This window comes from Misgurnus anguillicaudatus, chromosome 13, assembly GCF_027580225.2.
Source record: "Misgurnus anguillicaudatus chromosome 13, ASM2758022v2, whole genome shotgun sequence".
In the NCBI taxonomy this organism is placed as follows: Eukaryota; Metazoa; Chordata; class Actinopteri; order Cypriniformes; family Cobitidae; genus Misgurnus; species Misgurnus anguillicaudatus.
Genome location: NC_073349.2, coordinates 19,744,801 through 19,765,629, shown reverse-complemented (window position 1 = coordinate 19,765,629; position 20,829 = coordinate 19,744,801). Strand labels below are relative to the sequence as shown.

The following is a 20,829-nucleotide window of genomic DNA, read 5'->3' as shown; positions in this document are numbered from 1 at the left end:
GACGGCAGTCTGTGTAAAACAGAGACACATTAGACACCGAGGCAGCTTAAGGTTATTGTTCCCAAGGTTGAGGCTAAGTTGATTGCTTAAACGCAGATTAGGTTGTTTGCAGTCCTTGAGACGTGACTTTCTGTCATTTTTAGTTCCTGTCTGGCAAGATCGAGGGTCAGGCTGCTATATGGCCCTTGGTAAAATGCCATCAGAGAAAAATTATGTAGTTACAAAGAGCTATGACCACATATTTCTATTATCTAAGCGAGTTAGGATCATCCATGCCACAGAAAACTTCAATGTCTACATGCAACTAGGAAGGGATCTGAATTTGACATGTCTGAGCATAAGAAAACAGTGCCAATTGTTTTCAGGTGGTAATGTGTCCAGACTGTGTGTGTCCATTCTGTCATCTCTTAAATTGTAGTTAATGACCGTATATCCTACTTGTACCAAACAGGACATACAGGATACCAGGCAGGGAGCATTGTTTCTAATTGAAAGATAGACTGAAGAATTGTGAATGGCCACCCTTTATTCAGGAAACGAACCAAATCGATGTTTTTTCTTATTTAGCCCATCAAACCAACGGCAGTGACCCAGACAAGGGCTCTGAGTGATTATTGATCTCATTTTCTTCTGTCTGTCTTTTGTCGTCGTCTGTCTGTCCTCTCGACAGTATCTTGTTCGCGGACATCGAGGGCTTCACCAGTTTGGCATCGCAGTGCACAGCCCAGGAGCTGGTCATGACCCTTAATGAACTTTTCGCACGCTTTGATAAATTAGCTTGGGTAAGCAGACAATATACTTCAGTTCAATTCAAATTATTCATCTAGCATATTTTTGTATTGTTTCAAAACAGTTTACATGAAAACAGATAACACAGAAAACAAGGGAATACACCCCAGAAACCACATAGCAATGCCCTGGCAACACCCAAACCCCCCCCAACCACATAGCAGACCCTGGAAACACCCATAATGCTATAAATGACACTCAGAAGACCTTAGGAATTACAGCATTGGATAAAAGCTTGTACCAAATGCATAAATATAATGTTATATGATGCAATGTGCTAATAAAGACTTAACAACCGTGTAGAAAGTCTATGGCAACCAGCAAAAACACCACAGGATCACAAAAACAACTTTCGCATGGGAAAGCAACACTCACATTTCCTTTAGAAAATAAATATCAGACTAAACCTTTAAGGATTTGTCCATAGCTATGCAGTAATGACCGTTAATATACATGCGGTGTGTTATGTCTGTATTCTCAGGAAAACCACTGTCTGCGGATCAAGATCCTGGGGGATTGTTATTACTGTGTGTCTGGACTTCCGGAACCTAGGGCCGATCACGCTCACTGCTGTGTGGAGATGGGGGTGGATATGATCGAGGCTATATCGTACGTTTTTTTTCTACCTCGTTTCCCACGTGTTCTTGCGTCAACACACTTGTCAATTAATGTGCATTCATGCATTCATTGCAGATTGGTTCGAGAGGTGACCGGAGTGAATGTAAACATGCGTGTGGGTATACACAGCGGCCGGGTGCACTGCGGGGTGCTCGGTCTACGCAAATGGCAGTTTGATGTCTGGTCCAACGATGTCACACTGGCCAACCAGATGGAGGCTGGAGGCCAAGCAGGGTAGGGAAGAACGGAGGGGACATGTGATGTAATAATCTGTTTCAAATTTAAATTTGGCAAAAATGATCTCCGAGGTGGGTGTGGGCCAAATTGCTTATGCATTAGGATTGTTTTCCCAAATTGTTATGGAATGGTCCACAAAAATTGATACATTTGATTCTGGTAAGAGGCATTATGCACAGGGAAAAATGTTTGCGAAACTGACTTTATATAGACCATTTCAAAAGATGTAAACAACACTGGTCCAGAAACACTTCCTGTTTGAGTTTGTGAGTGTGTTTTTTTTATTTCACATATATCATTATCTTTAAGATGTTTAACTTTTTGATTCAGTTCTATATGTTCTGCTGGTTATATTTTATCCCAACATTTATCTGGTGTTAAAAAACTGAAACAGGAAGTGCTCCTGGACCAGTGTTGTTTACATCCTTTGAAATGGTCTATATGTACTAAAATCGAAGCTGTAAATGTTTACAGGCGGATCCATATAACCAAAGCCACGCTGCAGTATTTAAATGGGGACTATGAAGTTGAACCAGGTTTTGGAGGGGACAGAAACGCATATCTTAAGGACAACAAAATTGAGACGTTTTTTGTGCTGGGCTGCAGTCAGAAAAGGGTTGGTTACACAATACACACATATCTGAATTTTACGTTTTGAATTGGAACTATATAGAGCCCTTAAAAGTTTGTAAACATTGCAATTTCTCCAGGTGGGCGGGGCTTAGCTGGAGGCAAAAAGAGCCGTGGAGGCAATATTGACAAGCGTAAGCTAACACGTTTTAGGAGGGTTTTATTAAACATGGATGTGGAAGAAGGTTCATAACTGTTCGAATATGTACAGTCACTGATTCTGCGGGACCGTGACAGCTATTTTTGTAAATTACAGGGTTCCCACGGGTTCTTGAAATCCTTGAAAGTTTGTGAATCTGGGAGAAAAAATTCAAGGCCCTGGGAAGTTTTTGAATATATACATACATAGATACAGGTCATTGAAAGTGCTTGAATTTATTTTATGCAAGAAGTTTTCTGGAAAAAAATCCGTATTCCCTGTGTAGTGTAGGATAATATCATAAAATTCTAGACTTATTAAACACACGTGCTAAACTGTTTGCTTTAAATGCTTATATCTTCTGTATGCAAATGTTGATTCATACCAAAATGCTTTTTTGCATAGTTGTGTTTCACACATGAAAACGTCTCGGGTTATGTATGTAACTGTTGTTCCCTGAAAAGGGAACGAGACGCTGCATCTCCCTTGCCATACTTCTTCCGTCCCTGTAACGCCGTCTTTGGCAATATTTCAGATAGCGATATACTTCCTGGCTCCCACGTCACCCTGTCTTTGTCGTTAAGCCTCACCATTGGTTGAATTTGATATACACATTCAGCACTCTTACCCTTGAAGGTGTCCCAAAAGTGTCACCGCAGTGACACAGTGCGAGTTCCCTCGAAAGGGAACTGTAACAATGTATCTTAAAAGGTAACACGATGTAAACTTGCTCTCACTTGAAATGTGTTCCCACATGTAGTCCTTGAATTTGAAGGTATTGGACCTGAAAAGTCCTGAAAAGGTCCTTGAATTTGAAGTTAACTAAGGTGTGGGCACCCAGAAATTAACTCTCTTAGTTTTAACCAGGTATTGGATATTTCCTAGACAACATATGAATTACTTTTGGGTGGTTTGAGGAATTTTGTCAAGGCTTATTGTCTAATGTTATCTATCGCTGGGCTAACTAGGATGGCACACACATCTATCGCTGTATGTTTGTTTGCGACTTTTCACCTCTAAAACAGAAACTTGCTGATTTGTACTAGATAAAACCAACACACCAGTACATATGCATAGATTATTTTACCTGATATGAAGTGTGGACTGCAAACACAAGCATTATTTATGATCGTCTCTGTCCAGTCTGTACACAGTATTGCATTCAACCACAACTGTCTTCTTGATTTCTGTGAAGGAATGTTTGCCGGGTCCGGTAAAACTTTAGTTTTGAACCAAAAGTGCTGTTCCTTCTATTCTGGCAGCCAAAAACACAACAAGATGACATTTTAAAGTAAAAACCTCAAACTTTTAGAGTGCATGCTATGAGTTCCTACTTATTTTTTGCCTCCAGCTAGAGCGGTGATTAAGGGGTCTATACATATAAATATGACCTTACCTATGTAGATTCCCAGTCAGTGAACTCCTGTTTTCATCATTTTTGATGGTGGGGAAGTGCATTTATTTTCTTCTTAATAAAAATCTACAACATCTTAGCATTTTTATGTTATTTATAACGCAGAAATGACAACATTGTCTTTGGGGATCAATACAACTATATACTGTATCCAGTTTAATTTCCTGTGTGTTTGTGCCAAATATCCCCTGCAGAAAGAAGAAAAGGCCATGATGGCTAAAATACAGAGAGCTAAGGCCAACTCTTCAGAAGGCTTGATGCCGCGGTGGGTTCCTGACAGATCTTTTTCTAGGACTAAAGATTCAAAAGTCTTCAGACAAATGGTAAGCTCTGCTTTGTCCGTCCACTCACGTGCCGCCTCTTACAGCTCACACCGTCTGATCTCTTCTGCAGTTGTTTATGAGTATAGCGACAACTAATAATTGAGGCGATTTTCTCCTGACTTGGCCACTGCGTATGTGTGAATTGCTTTTCAGATTTTCCAGGCGAGGGCTTTTCTGCTTTCCATCAGTGTCAAATAAAAGAAAAAAGCACAGATGATAATACTGTGACAAATAAAACCTATTGTTTCAGAGATTATTAATAGAGAGAGGAAAATGACATGCATTAAAAAAGGAAATGGTTTAATATAATGGGGTAGCTTTTTTGTTTAAAAAAAATATTAAAAATATAAAAAAAATTTAATTGGTGCCGTTTCATTAAAGCAACACTATGTAGTTTTTTTTACCTTTAAATAATGTCTCTAAAATTATTTCAGTGAAAGAACAACTTTTAACTGGACAAATTGTACTGTTGCTGCAACCTGAGCAGCCTCCTAGCTGCTACAAGCACACTCTGAAAGTGGCGGTGGAGGGTAGAGCACACAGCTCCGCCCCTCCCCCTGCCTGCAGAAGAGTGTCTTATACCAGGCACTGTTGCGCTTTTCAACCACATGGGGGAGCTGTAAGTCATTTTTACATGGAAACTACATAGTGTTGCTTTAAGGTATGGGTTCCAAACAAGATACATTACATTTAAGGCTGGGCCACACTAAAAGACTTTTAAAATCTTATCAGAGACCACAAACATTTTCCCAGACAAATTCCCTTCACAACCAACCCGAGTCTCGACTAAAACATGGGAAGACTTGCAATGTCTCTCATAGTCAAATGTGATTTCACAGTAAACCAACATGGCGGATGACGGAAATGAAGAAATCGTATTATTATTGCTATGAGGACAATTTCTTATGTCCATCTCACTTTGCCAGCTGTGCCATAATTGCCGTTGTTATGCTTTCAGATTTTGTCAGCTCACTTTTTGATAGGGTATTATTTTGTGCCACGTGACAATCTACAAGATGTTTTTACAGCATTTCTACACTAGATGCGTTGTCCCAAACTAGACACAAATCTGTGTGGTTGTTGGAACATCACATTTTGTTACTTTTAAAGCTGACATAACACAAGACATTTTTGCCAATCTAATGTTAATCTTGCTTATATATAGAGTAGTATTTTATCATTCATATGTCCAAAGAGTTTTTCGTTTTGTCAGATTTATAAAAGACGCCAAAAATGTTTCCGATTTTTGGCGTAAAAGGTTGAACACTTGAAGGCGTGCTGTAGGCGGAGCTGAAGAGTTACGAGTACGCGCAGCTTCGGATACTACTTTTGGATTTACAGCCGACATAGATGGAAATCAAACTTAAAAAAAAACTTTTTTTTTAAATAACCAGCCTTACATTATACATACAGAATCGGATACTTAGTCAGTAATGGACGAACAGGAACAATAGCAGCAACGATTACAGCAGGATGTCTCTATCAGGTAATTAATCCTTGCTTGTTTATCCGCTATTTTAATAAAAAAGCAACATAATCCAGTTTTTAAACTGCATTTGCCTGTTGTAAAAGGTGTGAATGTTGTAAATGCAGTACAAAGTGCTGTTGTTGGTGTTGTTTACATTACATGCACGTATGCGCGATTGCAAACAAAACACGTGAGATTTTGAATTACTTACGCCTGTGGTTGTGACTCCTAAACGGGGTCTTTTAAAGTTTTGACCGCTCCAATAGTTGTAAAAAAGTGGAAAATCCGGCGTCAAACTGAGCCTTGTTTGTAAAGCAGTCCTCTCCGAAATACAGCCAGGGAACAAACGAACTCATTCGCAATTACGTATTACGTTGCTGTCCGGGAAAAACGAACTGCATCCACTGTTGTCTTAAGACAGGGAAAGCTAAATAAGGTTTTCTTCTCCTTACATCCAAAAACACACTTCTTTTGTCGAACTATCTTGCTAAAACAAAGTTGTCGTGTGCTGTGCAGTGATACCGGTGACTTCTACTCGACGGAGCAATGCTAATGCGCGTTCTCGCTCTCACTTCACGTGCAGGGCAGGCGTGCTTTTCTTGAGTTAAAGGCCCATAAAAGGAATAAGGGGTCAATCAGTCGTAACGGATACCCCCATTTGAAAAAAAACACAAAATGACACATAATATATTAAATAGCATAACACAAAAAATGAGTGCTGCCTCACAATTAGTTGTGACTAATCATTTGCAGAATATACGTTTTTGTTTAGATAATTTATGTGTGTGTACTGTGTATAATAATTATGTATAAATACACACACACACACACACACACACACACACACACACACACACACACACACATGCATGTATATAATTAGGAAACATTTGCATGTGTATATACATGTTTATATTTATATATAATTTATATTATATATAAAGATTTATTATATAAATATCTTTTTTCTTAAAATTATACATGGATGTGTGTGTATTTATATATACTTAATTATTATACACAGTACACACACATATATATATTATGTAAACAAAAACTTTTATTCTGCAAACGATAAGTCACGACTAAAAAATTTTTTTAGAGTGCAGGATTGTGGTAAGAGGGAAATTAGCGCAATTTTTGGCCCGATTATCTTTTAGTGTGCGTATTCATTTAGTAGATGCTTTAATCTAAAGTAACTTACAAATGAGAGAGCATTTAATAGTTACTTATTGTTGAAAACCAGCAAGTGAATTACAGAGTCTGTTTGGTTATAGATTTTCTTTTTACTCTTTAATTTTTATAGATTTTTCAAATTGATTTTCCAATCGGACTTGAAGAGAAGAGAAATCTTGAATTCTGGTTGTTTTCTTGTTTTAGGCATAAATCTAACAAACTTCAATGAGGTTTAGGTTTAAAGGCAAAAATAATGAATGCGAAAATCATTTGTTGCACTATACCAGCCTGTTTTAGGTCCTGTCAAGCTTTACTCTGGGTGTAATTTGAAGTCTCTGATGGGCAGCGGCTCTTGTAGGAGCTTTGGAGTCGTGTAAAATGCGACTGCGGTGTGTTTTCCTCTTTTCCACTGTTTTTATTGCCCACTGTAACTAATCTACCTGTCTGTTTTCAGGGCATAGATGAAGCCTCCAGCAAAGATAAGTGAGTTCTGGTTTTATTAGGACACAAATTCATTCTCTGTGGCTCTGCAGGGGTTTATGGGTTACATTTCACTGGCTGTTTTAACAAGTGTGCTCTGGGAGAAAGCCAACGTGAAATGAATATTCTAGATCTGGTTTCATATGTAACCACCCAATGCTTCTATCAAAAAAAAAAACACCTGTATTGATACAAATATAAAAAAAATATATTTACTTTGTATTATTAGAATATAATGTTAGTGGTATTCGAATGCCTTTAATACTATGTGCAATTTTTACTATACGTCATTGTAACATTTCTTGCCCTTGATTGAATGTTCCCTTCTCAGCCGCTGTGTTCAAGAGGCTTTAAATCCAGAGGATGAGGTTGATGAGTTTTTAGGCCGTGCCATTGATGCTCGCAGCATCGACCAGCTGAGAAAAGACCACGTGAAGAAGTTCCTGCTTACATTCCAAAAGCCTTTCCTGGAGAAAAAGGTCTGCCTTCAAAATGCCTGTTTTAACGCCGTCCATCACATGGCATATTTACACACTCATAGTTCTGAGAAAATGTCCATAACAGCTAACAACAACACCAATTTTCATGCTTTCAGTACTCAAAAAAGGTGGATGAACGTTTCGGTAGTTACGTGGCCTGTACCCTCCTCGTCTACTGCTTCATTGTTTTTATTCAAATCATCATCTTTCCCCGGTGAGTTCATTTGTGTTATTTACCAACGATTTTTTATTTTTTATAAAAGCCATGTGATCTATGGTTGCAGTTTGTTTGAATGTTTTTGTTTTGCAGTACTCCCTTAATGCTGGGCATGTTCATCAGCATCTTTATTATCCTCACCAATGTCCTCTTCATATGTGCCATTTATTCCTGTGTTAAGGTCAGTCATACTTAATCTTTCCTCTTTGTTTGTTGTGATGTCTGGACTGCATATTCATCTATTGATAATGCATACGCACACTTTTTAAATGTGGTTGAGACAGTGCTGATTTTGTGGAGAAATAATCTGATAGGAAATGATCGAAATGTTTCCACAAATGTTTTATGCTTTTTGGGGAAATCCTCATGCAAATGGCGTGCACTCTTTTCTTAGATAGGATACAGTATTTTAACATTACACACTTTAAAGGAATATTCGATTTTCTTAAATGATAATTTACTCACCACCATGTCATCCAAAATGTTGATGTCTTTCTTTGTTCAGTCGAGAAGAAATTATGTTTTTTGAGGAAAACATTGCAGGATTTTTCTCATTTTAATGGACTTTAATGGACACCAACACTTAACACTTAACTCAACACGTAACAGTTTTTTTTCATCAGAGTTTCAAAGGACTATAAACAATCCCAAACGAGGCATAAGGGTCTTATCTAGCAAAACGATTGTCCTTTTTGTCAAGAAAAAAAATGCTCTTTTGAACCACATCTTTTCGTCTGGGTCTGGTCCAGCGCGACCTAACGTAAATGCGTGGTGACGTAGGGAGGTCACGTGTTACATATATAAAACGCACATTTGCGGACCATTGTAAGCAATAAACTGACACAAAGACATTAATTAGTATCAGTTGACATACAACAACGTCGTAACGTTCCTCTTTCAACACATTTGTAAACACTGGGGTGGAGTTTCGCGTTCGTCCTCTGTGACCTCTTGACGTCATGGCGTATTGCGTGGGGTCGCGCTGGCGCATCACGACCGGATCTGGACGAGAAGCTGTGGTTTAAAGGTGCATATTTTTTATTTCTCGTTTCGCTAGATGGGACCCTTATGCCTCGTTTGGGATTGTTTGTAGTCCTTTGAAACTTCGTTGAAAAAAAACGGTTAAGTGTTGAGTTAAGTATTAAATGTTGGGCTCTATTAAAGTCCATTAAAATGAGAAAAATCCTGCAATGCCCTCCACAAAAAACACCATTTCCTCTCGACGGACCAAAGAAAGACATCAACATTTTGGATGACATGGAGTAAATTATCTGGATTTTTCTGTTAAGAAAATGGAGTATTCATTTAAGGGTAATTTAAGAGTTTTCTGTGTTGTGTATTATAGCTGTTTTCTATTTATTCAGTGTTATGTCTTTCTTTCAACTTTTTGTCTTAGTTTTTTCCAGCTGCCTTGCAGACAGTATCAAAGAGGATTGTGCAGTCCCGTACAAACAGCACTGTAGTCGGAGTCTTCACCATTCTGCTTCTCTTCATCTCTGCTTTTGTTAATATGGTAGGAATCTGATCTGCCCGAGTGAATTAACTTTAATGGATAATACAGAGAATACTACGCAGATGTTTATGTACTGTCTCTGAAGTTTGTCTTATTTTTCGGTGTGTTTTGGTACTTTTCAGCAAGCTCACAAATATTTGTAGCCTGTGTATTTCATCCAGTTACTTAAACACTCAGATAAACTATAATAAAAATATAATAAAAGGATTTTTTTTTCGAACTAAAACATAATGTACACCTCTTCAAATATGCTTTGTACATAAAACATGTTTTCCAAATTGATCTTTTCAGTTTACCTGCGACCGAGTAAATCTACTAGATTGTGTAGCCAAACAGTCGAATGGTTCGGATTTGGTCGCTGTGTGTCTGTTGTACAATCTAACTGGAACAGCAAAGGACCCACTAACACTGTGTGATCAAACTTCACCATGCCATTTACCTGAGGTCAGTGTATGTCATCTGTACATATGTTTTGTGTAAACTTAGCATATTTTCTCTTATGCCCCCTACTTTACTTTTTGCTTAGTGAGGCCAAATTTTGTTTTCTACAACTTAAGCAAAATTTTTGTTTACTTTAAAGCAGGGTTCTCCAACCTTTTTGTGAGCAAGGGCAACCAAAATGGATAAAGCAATTTAGAGGGCTACTTTTTTGATATAGTCTACTTAAAACTTTTTTTTTATTTGATTTGACTTGTTGATATGTTTTATTATTGTTTAAAATGGTAACATACATAAAAAAGCAAAGCTAATATAAAAGTATGTAATAAAGGGGCTATTAATAGAATGTAATGTTTTGGTGGGCAACTCACAGACCCATTTTGAAGACCACTGCTTTAAACCTTTTAGGGTTTGCCACAGTTTGCCGTTATGAGTCTTGCCATGGTAACAACATTATGGGTGAGGGGATAGATATTTCAGAGAGTTGCAATATTTGACCTGTTTTTGTATTTTCAACAGAAATTATTATTTTTTGTTACGTTTTTATCACACATATTTTAGAAAAAAGTTCACCAGTCAAAGTATGTGGGAGATTAAATGTATTGCAGCATCAGAAATTCAAAATGACCCAAATATGTATTTGTACAAACCATAATATAGACCAGGTGTCTTTAACGTTTTTGGGGCAAGGACCCCTTAGATGAGAGATGCATGGAGCAGGGACTCCCTGATAAAAACAAGAGGCTGCTTTATTGTATTAGGCACAAGGCAAAGTGGAGTAAAGCACAAATATTGACCAATCAGAATCAAGGACAAGAATTAGCTGTTTTATAAATAGAAACAAACATATTGTCTCACTTCACTATACTATGTTAGTACATTAGCACTGTTATACATGCTGTTGTTGTACATTTTTCACAATACATAACACATATTTATTTTACTATGAGATGGAGAATTACACATTTACCTGAACCTAAGCTTTCAGTTTATAAAGAAGACTGATCATGAATGGCAAAAAAGACGTCATTGTAGATGTACAGTAATAGATTCTGTTGTAAAAGCATGTCATTTGGAAGCAGTGGAGTTCTTTTTTTTTGCTTCTCTGTGTTGTTGCAGGTAAAGAACACACACATGCTTATTTATAATTCTGAGGTCCATTCTCGTGGATCATTATTGTTACGAGTTAATTTACGCATGTTTAGATTTACAAGTACGCAGCATCTTTAGAGCAACATGTTTGACAAGCACTATTAGTCCGCATTTCATTCCGACTAAGGGCCTGATTTACTAAACGGGGCAAATTAGCAGGAGAGCGCAATTCCAAAAAAGCGCCAATGGGAGTTGTAATATCTGCTATTTTATTTACTAAAAAGCGCAAATTTAATAACACAGACGCAACAGCTTCCATAATGACCAACACAATCTACTAAGATATTTATAGCAATAATTGCATCTATTTCAACACAAAGTTATTTAAGACATGCTTTTTTTCGGCGTAAAATGAAGGCGCAAATACCAGTCATAACGCTTGCGCAAACATTAGTAAATCGCATTGCATGAATCATTTTAATAATCTCCTCCCAAAAAATTTGCGCCTGAAACAGAAACTCCTACAAATGCATATGCAATAAGATCAGTCACAAAAATAACTAGACCACACCTTTTCAGCGCTAATTATCCAATAATTATTCATTATTTTATGATGCAGAAGTAACTTTTTTTCTTTCGCCACTGCTAAGTGCCTTATCTTCGGATATTTTGTTTTTGTCCACAAGCAAAAATTGCACTGCACGCGGGACCTTCAATAAGCTTACACGGCCTTAAAGGGAACATTGGTTTTAACGTTTTGTACATATGTTTTACATTTTTTACAAACAATGCTTGTGATTTCATTGGACACACACTTCATTTAGGGCTGGGGTGCTGTTCCCAAAAGCATCGTTTGCCAACTACTGTCATTTCATCGTTACTGACAAAGTTCAACGCTGTGGTGTTTCCCGAAACCATAGTTCAAAAAAACATTTGCAAGCTGCATCGCAAACTTGTGTGGTTTGAACGACAGCTCTTCACCTGACGTTAGAAGCATAGTTTCTTGTTATTATAATATGTAGACTTAACGTTGATCATGCTTTTGAACAAAATAAGCAAAAAACATGTAGTACATTCATTCTAATATCCATCATTCTAAATATATAAAAAAATTATTTTACGTCTTTAAGTTTGTAAACAGAATTAAAGCGCTGCATTTGAAAACTGTTCATGTGCGCAGTCCTACGAGCTTTAAGACCTTGGGGAATTCCTGGGAGGAGTGATGTAAGAGGGAACTTGCGCATTAATTAAATATCTTTAAAAAAAAACACTAAATCACGATAACAAAATCAGTCGTCCGGTGCAATATACGTTATTTACAGCAGTAATCTAACATTAAATCGATTTGCACAGATTAATTAGTACTTTACCTCCCACGTGACATCATCAACTATGTTGTTGAACCAATATGGTTCAAACGACGAATGTGCGACAAAGTTACTATGCTTTCGGGAAACAGTCGTGACAAGCTAGTTAGTTTCTCCAACTATGCATCGTACTATGGTGGTTCAGCAGCGAGTTACGTCGTTGTTCAGGAAATCCACAACAAATCCACAGATCCAAAAATCCACCTTTTAATATAACTGACATTTAAAAAGTTACGGCATGTTGTGTGATGGCTTTAACTGTTGGTGTTGTCTTTGTTCTCAGTATTTCACATACAGTGTGCTGCTGACTCTGCTGTGCTGCTCCGTGTTCCTACACATCAGCAGTATAGGCAAGCTGATCCTCATGGTCTTCATTCAGATCTGCTTTCTGCTGCTTGTAGAATGGCCACTGGCCACTCTGTTGACCAACGCCGACCTTCTGGTCAATGCCAAGGCACTGTAAGTTGAGCATGTTTTAAGGGTACATTAATTAAAAGGCATATAAGGTCTGGTTCACATTGCAACTTATCTTGGTCAAGAAATAAACACTTACTTTAGACCGAAAGACACTGAACAAATGGCATGTCGATACAGATCATTTTGTTACAGTATTTGTGCTATTTAGCGATGGGTTTAAATTAATTAATTAAAAAAATTCTTTCACAATAATAAACAGGTGTGAAAATTTTTGAAGGGTGTTGGTTATGGTGTTTGTGGTAAGATTGTATTTTTGTTTTTGCACAGGTCTTTTAATGGAACAGAGAATTGGTAAGTTCATGGCATTGTTTATTGTTTAATCATTGTATGGCAGAAACTTTAACATTTGAGTACCGAGACAACAAAGTATTAATGTTATTCATTAGTTTTCTCTCAAACTTTTTTGTTCCCCATATAGCCATCAAACGGTGAATAAAGTTTCTCTAAGAGTGACGATTCCAGTCATCCTTACTGTATTTGTATTGGCTCTCTACCTGCACGCACAGCAGGTCGAGTCCACATCTCGCCTTGACTTCCTGTGGAAGCTACAGGTGTGTCCTCTTCTGGTCTGAATTGCTACACATTTTTAACAGAAATCACTTTTTTTAAGATTTTTAATTCAGCCTACCGAACTGAGTTTGGTCAAGTGCAATATGTATTAGGAGACTACAATGTCCTGGTCTCTGATCTCCTCCATGTGTCTTTCCTCACCAGGCGACTGAAGAGAAAGAGGAGATGGAGGAACTGCAGGCCTACAATCGTCGTCTCCTTCACAACATCCTGCCCAAAGATGTGGCTGCCCACTTCCTTGCCAGAGAGCGGCGAAATGATGAGCTTTACTATCAGTCGTGTGAATGCGTGGCTGTTATGTTCGCGTCCATCAGTAACTTCTCAGAGTTTTACACTGAACTGGAGGCCAACAATGAGGGCGTGGAGTGCCTGAGACTCCTGAACGAGATCATCGCTGACTTTGATGAGGTGAGACGATTAACTTTAGGAACATAAACTTTAAAGGGGCCATGTCACAAGACTTTTTTAAGATGTCAAATAAATCTTTGGTGTCCAAAGAGCCCATATGTGAAGTCTTAGCTCAAAATACCATATCAGTTACTGGGTTGATCTTTTTCCACATTTTCTAGGTTGATAGAAGCACCAGGGACCCAATCATAGCACTTAAACATGGAAAAAGTCAAATTGTCATGCCATGGCCCCTTGAATGTATGTCACGTTATAAATGGAAATGCATTTTGAATGTTTAGGAAAGGACTGCTAAGTGTTTATTTACCGATTATCGATTTTACACTTTATTTATTTATTTATTTATGTGTCAAAGTTGGCTGGTTGGTTATGCGTCTTCAGCGTGGCTGCCAGATAATTTTTTCTAAGTCACTAATATGACTCTTTTGTGAGTTTACATAATTTATACATGTTCGTTAAAATATTTGTATTTCTTAATAAAACATTACTTGATGAAATGTTATCAAAATTCTAATATTTAATATGATCTAATAATCTTTTTTATCCAAAAATCTTATCCAAATATTTTTGTGACCCTGGACCACAAAACCAGTTGTTTTTTTGAAATTGAGATTTATACATGTTTGGATAAGAATCAACTATTTGAAAATCTGGTATCTGATTGTGCAAAAAATCTAAATGTTGAGAAAATCGTCTTTAAAGGAAAACTACACCGTTTTTCAATATTTTACTATGTTTTTACCTCAACTTGGATAAATGAATACATTCCTATCTTTTTTCAATGTGCACTTTTAATCTTTGTACAGTGCTTTGTGAATGTTTTAGCATTTAGCCTAGCCCCATTCATTCCTATGGCTCCAAACAAAAGTTTTTTTTTGTGCCACCATACTTACTTGTGTAACTACTCATGTAACAGTCTTTAAATAGGGAAAACATGGAAGTGTTTGGTGGCTTCTAAATTCATCCCTGTTTGGAGCCATAGGAATGAATGGGGCTAGGCTAAATGCTAACGCATTCAAGAAGCGCTGTACAAAGTGCACGCATTGACAAAAGATAGGCATGTATTAATTTGTCTAGGTTGAGGTAAGCACATAGTAAAATATTGAAAAATGGTGTAGTTTTCCTTTAAAGTTGTCCATATGAAGTCCTTAGCAACACACATGACTGTTAGGGTGGCCGTTCATGCCAGTTCCGCCGGACACGTCCCGAACATGTTTTCGGGTTTGTTCTCCGGAAGTCGCATTGGTCGACCGCATACGTCATCAAGGTTTAATATTTCGGGTTTAATTTCAGAAAAGCAACCGTTACATTTCAAGGTAAGAATGAAACTACAATGATTGTATGTCTTAAAAGAAATTTTCTAATGTATTTTAACTGAAATTTGATGACGTATGCGGTCGAGCAACGCAACTTCCGGAGAACGAACCCGAAAACATGTTTGGGACGTGTCCAGCGGAACTGGCACAAATGGCCACCCTAATGACTATTGATATATATATATATATATATATATATATATATATATATATATATATATATATATATATATATATATATATATATTAGGGCTGTCAATAGATTAAAAAAATTAATCTAGATTAATCGCATGATTTCATGAGTTAACTGCGATTAATCGCAAATTAATCGCACATTTTTATCCATTCTAAATTTACCCTAATTTAACACTTTTCAGGTTTTTATTATTCTAATCATATATACATATATATATGCTTTATGCAAATGTATGTTAACAACAGCCTGTTTACATTTTAACAGAATCACCAGCCATTGTTTTGTATATGAATTTTCCTTTCAGAAGATTTTTCTTTCTCCATTTTTGTTTGCTGCTGCATCATTTGTGACCTGTGCAGGCAAGTTGAGTCGGAATTAGCAAATTTTAAAAAAATAGTTGTTCATATTTTGACATTCTCTATTAAAACATAGAACAATGCATGATTTGTTGAAATATAACAAAATATGACAGAACTACACTTGTTTGAAGTTGAAAGAGTCAAATTACCACAAAAATTTCCACATCCATACATTATATTACCACATCAATACCTTAAAATCACTGGTAAAACTAATAGATTTAGCACACACAAAGCAAAAACATCATCAATGTATGTTCAACTTTTTTTCCTTTTGTTTGATTGACATTGAGACAGACTGCTTAAAATCTAAGTGATCTAATATAATGTTACACATCAGATAGTTTTACCCAACAGTTAACCAAACATTTACTTAAAACATAACAGATTATAGAGCCTACCTGCGTGAATTCTTATCAAAACAGATATTTGTAAAACTGTAATTTTGTGTAGATGTCTATATATCCGGGTCGCGCACTCGCGCGTCTGTGTGCACGCGCTTCAGATATCAGTCAGTCAGCGTGAGGGGATCGCTTTTGAGTCTTGTCGCTCTTAATAACTCTTTAACATTAATCAGGTACCGAACTTTATCTCTCTTAATGACTCTTTTAACATCAAGCAAGTCCTGCAGTCTATTTTATAAGTCATGCATAAAAGCGAAACCAAAATGAATTGAGACGCATTTTTGTATTAGATTATGCATTAGGAGGACGGTAACGTTACACCTCTCAGACGTATAAATAAAGATCATATCAGATGTCCAACGAGCATTTAGAGCATTGGATTTGGTAGACGATTTGCTTAATGTTCTTATTTCTATGAAAACCTTTTACTCATTTAGAGAGAGTCACATTTGTCTGCGTCTCTGTTCATTCAACTATGGGCTGGACCAAGGGTCAAACAGAAATTGCGCGTTGCGTTAATCTCCGTTAAAAAAATTAGTGGCGTTAAAATGAATTTGCGTTAACGCGTTATTAACGCGTTAATTTTGACAGCCCTAATATATATATATATATATATATATATATATATCGATATATATATATATATCGATAAAATCGATCATTTTGACCCATACAATGTATTTTTGGCTATTGCTACAAATGTACCCGTGCAACTTATAAAATATTTGTACAGCATCATGCTAATATAATCTTTTTTTTCTTGATCTTTGATCCTAACAGATCATTTCTGAGGACAAGTTTAAGCAATTAGAGAAGATCAAAACTATTGGAAGTACGTACATGGCAGCATCTGGACTGAACGACTCGACGTACGACAAAGAAGGCAAAACCCACATTCTAGCTCTTGCCGACTACGCCATGAGGCTACGAGAACAGATGAAGTACATCAACGAACACTCATTCAACAACTTTCAGATGAAAATAGGCAAGTCTACTGAAAAATAACTGATAACACCATGCATCTAATTTATTGCTAAAAATTAAGGTTATTTTGTGTATAATAAAACGTGTTCGCGTGGTTTACGGTTAAAAAAACACATTATTTTCTACATACTGTAAATTTTTGTAGCTCCAGATTTCACTCTCTTCCTGAAACGCAGGTATTTAAAAAGCTCTGTGTCCCTGATTGGCCAGCTAATCTGTACGTTTGGTCTAAATACCTCTGACATCAGCTGGAAATGTGACGCTCCTTACCATGTTTGAAAGATTCGCTCACAATGCAATGCTGACAGGAGTTAACTTACAGGTTGTAAGTCCGAAGCGGGAGGAATTATGATAATGTCGGTCTTGTCTACATCACCAATCCCAAAAAGTAAACTGTTGCCTACAATCCGTGTGTTTGTTGTAGTCCAAAAAAGAGATTTACATTGGAAATGATAACTCGCGTCATGTAAAAACGTGAATCGGACAATAGGTGCTCTTTAAAATTTTCATCATGCTACATTTTTTCATCACAGAAATTGTTTCACAGTTTCTTACAAGCTTCTGTGCCTGCTTTGTAAAAACTGACAATGACAAATTGTTTTTTTGACAGGCCTGAACATTGGACCAGTGGTTGCTGGTGTGATTGGAGCCAGAAAACCTCAGTATGACATATGGGGAAACACAGTGAATGTGGCCAGTCGCATGGACAGCACAGGTGTTCCTGATCATATCCAGGTGACCACAATATGGAAATCACTTTGCGTGTACTTTGCTTATTTTATACTGTGACTATTTTGAGTCAGATCCTTTCATGTAGTGCAACACAAAGTAACCACTTTCATTACTGATATGATTGTGCTGCCATCTATCTTCATATGAATGCTATTGCAGTTCACCATCAGCAGTATTATATACTACTTAATGTGACTTTTCTACCTTACCATAGTTATTACTTAAATGTAAATATTTTTATGTTTAAGTGTTTTTTTTTCTTTAAGTTTAATAGCAAAGGTTACATACATTACTTATCTCAGATATCATTATATTTGGGGAAGTCCTAACTGTTCTTTTGTATTTTTACAGGTGACCACCGATCTTTACCATGTATTAGCAAGTAAAGGTTACAAGCTGGAATGCCGTGGACTGGTGAAAGTAAAGGGGAAAGGAGATATGACCACCTACTTCCTCAATAGTGGTCCTGCCTGCAGTTAACACTGACCAAATTTATCTTGATGCACTGAATTGCAGGATGGATGATACAGAACGCTCTGAATGAGTTTTGAACTTGATCTTGAACAGATCCAAATATAACCACTCACAAGCTCTTTTGTCTGAGCATTAGTGGATATGTGTAGTATTTAAAATACGCACCTATTGGGAATAATGTACGATTTAATGAAGAACTGTTGCCTTGGAGACAACATTGAAGAAACCTTTGTTTTGTAGGAAAGACTTTTTTTCCGTACCAAAATTTGAATTCTTTATTTATTTCGACAGGTTTTTAAAGCATGTAAATAAAAAGAGACTTAAACATGATTATATATGCAAGCATCAAGGAGCAAGAAGAAACTGACCAAAGAACAAAGTATTTGATGTAGGAACACGACACATCTGCTAATCTGTTTGATATGTCGGTAGACAGCTGTTATACAATTGTCTGGTTTTGGTTTTGTCCTCCTGTAACTCTACCACAAAGGCCATATTCTAGTATAGACACTAATGCAAAAAATCTGCTGTCAATAAAGGCCTTAGAGACTGTGGTTTTCTTAACTACCGGTGGCTTGTATTTACTACGAGTTATGAAGATTGTTTTTCTGTTTTAGTTTTTGTGTACAAATGAGATCAACTCAAATGAAGGATAAGAAATAGTATTAGATATGCTAAGTATTTTTGCATTGCCATTTGTACGAGTGTGTTTGTGTGCGTAGGACTGTCTGAGTATCTTCAAAGGGCATAACAGCTCACTGTGACATTTATCAAATTTATTTAAAATAGCATTATTACATGTTATTTTAGTTTCATTTCGGTCTTCATTTTCTTCTAACAGTGGTCATTTCCCCTTCATGTGAATTTGTAGATCTTATTCCTGCAAAGAATATAAAGCCACATGTGACCAGCACGTCTACACTGTGAAAAGTTGGATCTAGTTAAACAAATTACCTTTAATCTGTAACACTTTTAAAAAATGAGTTTTGTCCGTTAGAATTTTTCACTTAAGAAAATTTAAGGTGAAAAAACTTTCAAAAGTTAACCTACTTTAATTGGTACTTAAATTTTCACTTTGAAGGGACACTCCACTTTTTTTTTAAAAAAAATGCTCATTTTCCAGATCCCCTGGAGTTGAACATTTGATTTTTGCAGTTTTGGGGTCCATTCGGCTGATTTCCGGGTCTGGCGCTACCACTTTTGGCATGGCTTGGCACGGTCCATTGAATCTGATTGGACCATTGGCGTCACGCTAAAAAATAACGATATTTTCCTATTTAAAACTTGACTCTTCTGTGGTTGCATTGTGTGCTGGGACCGACGGAGGATTAAAAGTTGTGATTTTCTGGGCAGATATGGCTGGGAACTATACTCTCAAATTGGCGTGGTGGTTGAGGACTTTGCTGCCGTGATATGGCTGCAGGAGCGCATTGATGTTGCGCAGCAGCCGGAAATAGTCCCCTTAGTATCTTTCAATAGCAGGGGATTATTTTCGGGCACTGCGTGGTGTTATTGCGCCTCCTGCAGTCATGTTGCGGCGGCAAGGTCCTTGATTGTTGCGCCGGAATGAGAGTGTGGTTCCTAGCCATGTCTGCCTAGAAAATCGCAGCTTGGAGTTTTCTGTCGGTCTTGGTGCACGATGTGGCTACGGAACAGTCAAGTTTTAAATGGGAAAAATGTTAAAACTCTTTGATTATTTTTGGGTGCGATGATGGTCTGGTCGGATTCAGTGGATTGTGCTGAGCTATGCTGGAGGTGCTGGCGCCAGGCCCGGAGATCGGCTGAATGGATTCCAGGGCGGTGGGAATCAAATGTTTAACTCTAGGGGAGAAAATGAGCATATTTTCAAAAAAAGTGGAGTGTCCCTTAAAAGTGAGAAAACTTGTGTTGAAACATCGTTTTTTTTTTAAAGTGAATACAACTTTCACTTTTTACAGTGTACATAGACAGTATTGTCAGCAACGTTATAGTCTTCTTATGACCCTTGTTAAAATATGTAACCGTGCTGACAGAGTCCCACAGGACTTAGTGGTTGCTGACAACGTGGCGGGACCACTTTTTACAGTATTTGACTGTGTTCAGCAGAAGTCCATTTCAGCATCTCCTCAAAAGTGTTCTTAGTCATGCCTGTGCAATTAAAAATTTTTAATAGTTATGCAGTTACCGGTCAACAGCAAAAGTTTAATGCAAAGTCTTTTATGATTCCTACTTTAGATGCAGCTTTGAGTTTGATTATTGCTAAGAAATATTATCCTTCCCCTTTCTTAACATGCATTTAACAAAATGAATGTACATGTATGTATAACATTCTTCTCATAAATACAAAAGCACATATGATTTTAAGTTGAAATATGTTGGTGGTATATGGACCTTAGAAAACATTTTCCATTAAGAAGTTGGTAAATCAATAAATTTGGTGTTTTGTTAAAATATATTTGGTTTCTGTATCTTATATCACAAGCATGATTAACATTGTAAATAGAAGATCCCATGAAATGGCTTGAGCAGTGTATTATTCACTACCATGCT

At 37.0% G+C, this 20,829-nt stretch overlaps 1 protein-coding gene across 4 annotated transcripts in view; it reads left to right on the top strand.

The window, feature by feature from the left end:
• The window catches only part of adcy6b (adenylate cyclase 6b), a 54,316-nt gene extending 33,582 nt beyond the window's left edge, over positions 1-20,734 (top strand). For all 4 annotated transcript variants that reach the window (XM_073875317.1, XM_073875315.1, XM_073875316.1 and 1 more), the window contains 18 exons: positions 671-782; positions 1,271-1,398; positions 1,483-1,641; positions 2,119-2,260; positions 4,022-4,150; positions 7,249-7,277; positions 7,606-7,753; positions 7,870-7,967; positions 8,064-8,151; positions 9,367-9,483; positions 9,775-9,927; positions 12,664-12,839; positions 13,125-13,148; positions 13,276-13,408; positions 13,572-13,835; positions 16,891-17,095; positions 17,705-17,829; positions 18,178-20,734. In XM_073875317.1, coding sequence (XP_073731418.1) covers positions 671-782; positions 1,271-1,398; positions 1,483-1,641; positions 2,119-2,260; positions 4,022-4,150; positions 7,249-7,277; positions 7,606-7,753; positions 7,870-7,967; positions 8,064-8,151; positions 9,367-9,483; positions 9,775-9,927; positions 12,664-12,839; positions 13,125-13,148; positions 13,276-13,408; positions 13,572-13,835; positions 16,891-17,095; positions 17,705-17,829; positions 18,178-18,306 — 2,359 coding nt within the window. In that variant the 3' untranslated portion in view covers positions 18,307-20,734. The remainder of the gene's footprint in view (positions 1-670; positions 783-1,270; positions 1,399-1,482; positions 1,642-2,118; positions 2,261-4,021; positions 4,151-7,248; positions 7,278-7,605; positions 7,754-7,869; positions 7,968-8,063; positions 8,152-9,366; positions 9,484-9,774; positions 9,928-12,663; positions 12,840-13,124; positions 13,149-13,275; positions 13,409-13,571; positions 13,836-16,890; positions 17,096-17,704; positions 17,830-18,177) is intronic.
• The last annotated feature ends 95 nt before the right edge of the window (positions 20,735-20,829 follow it).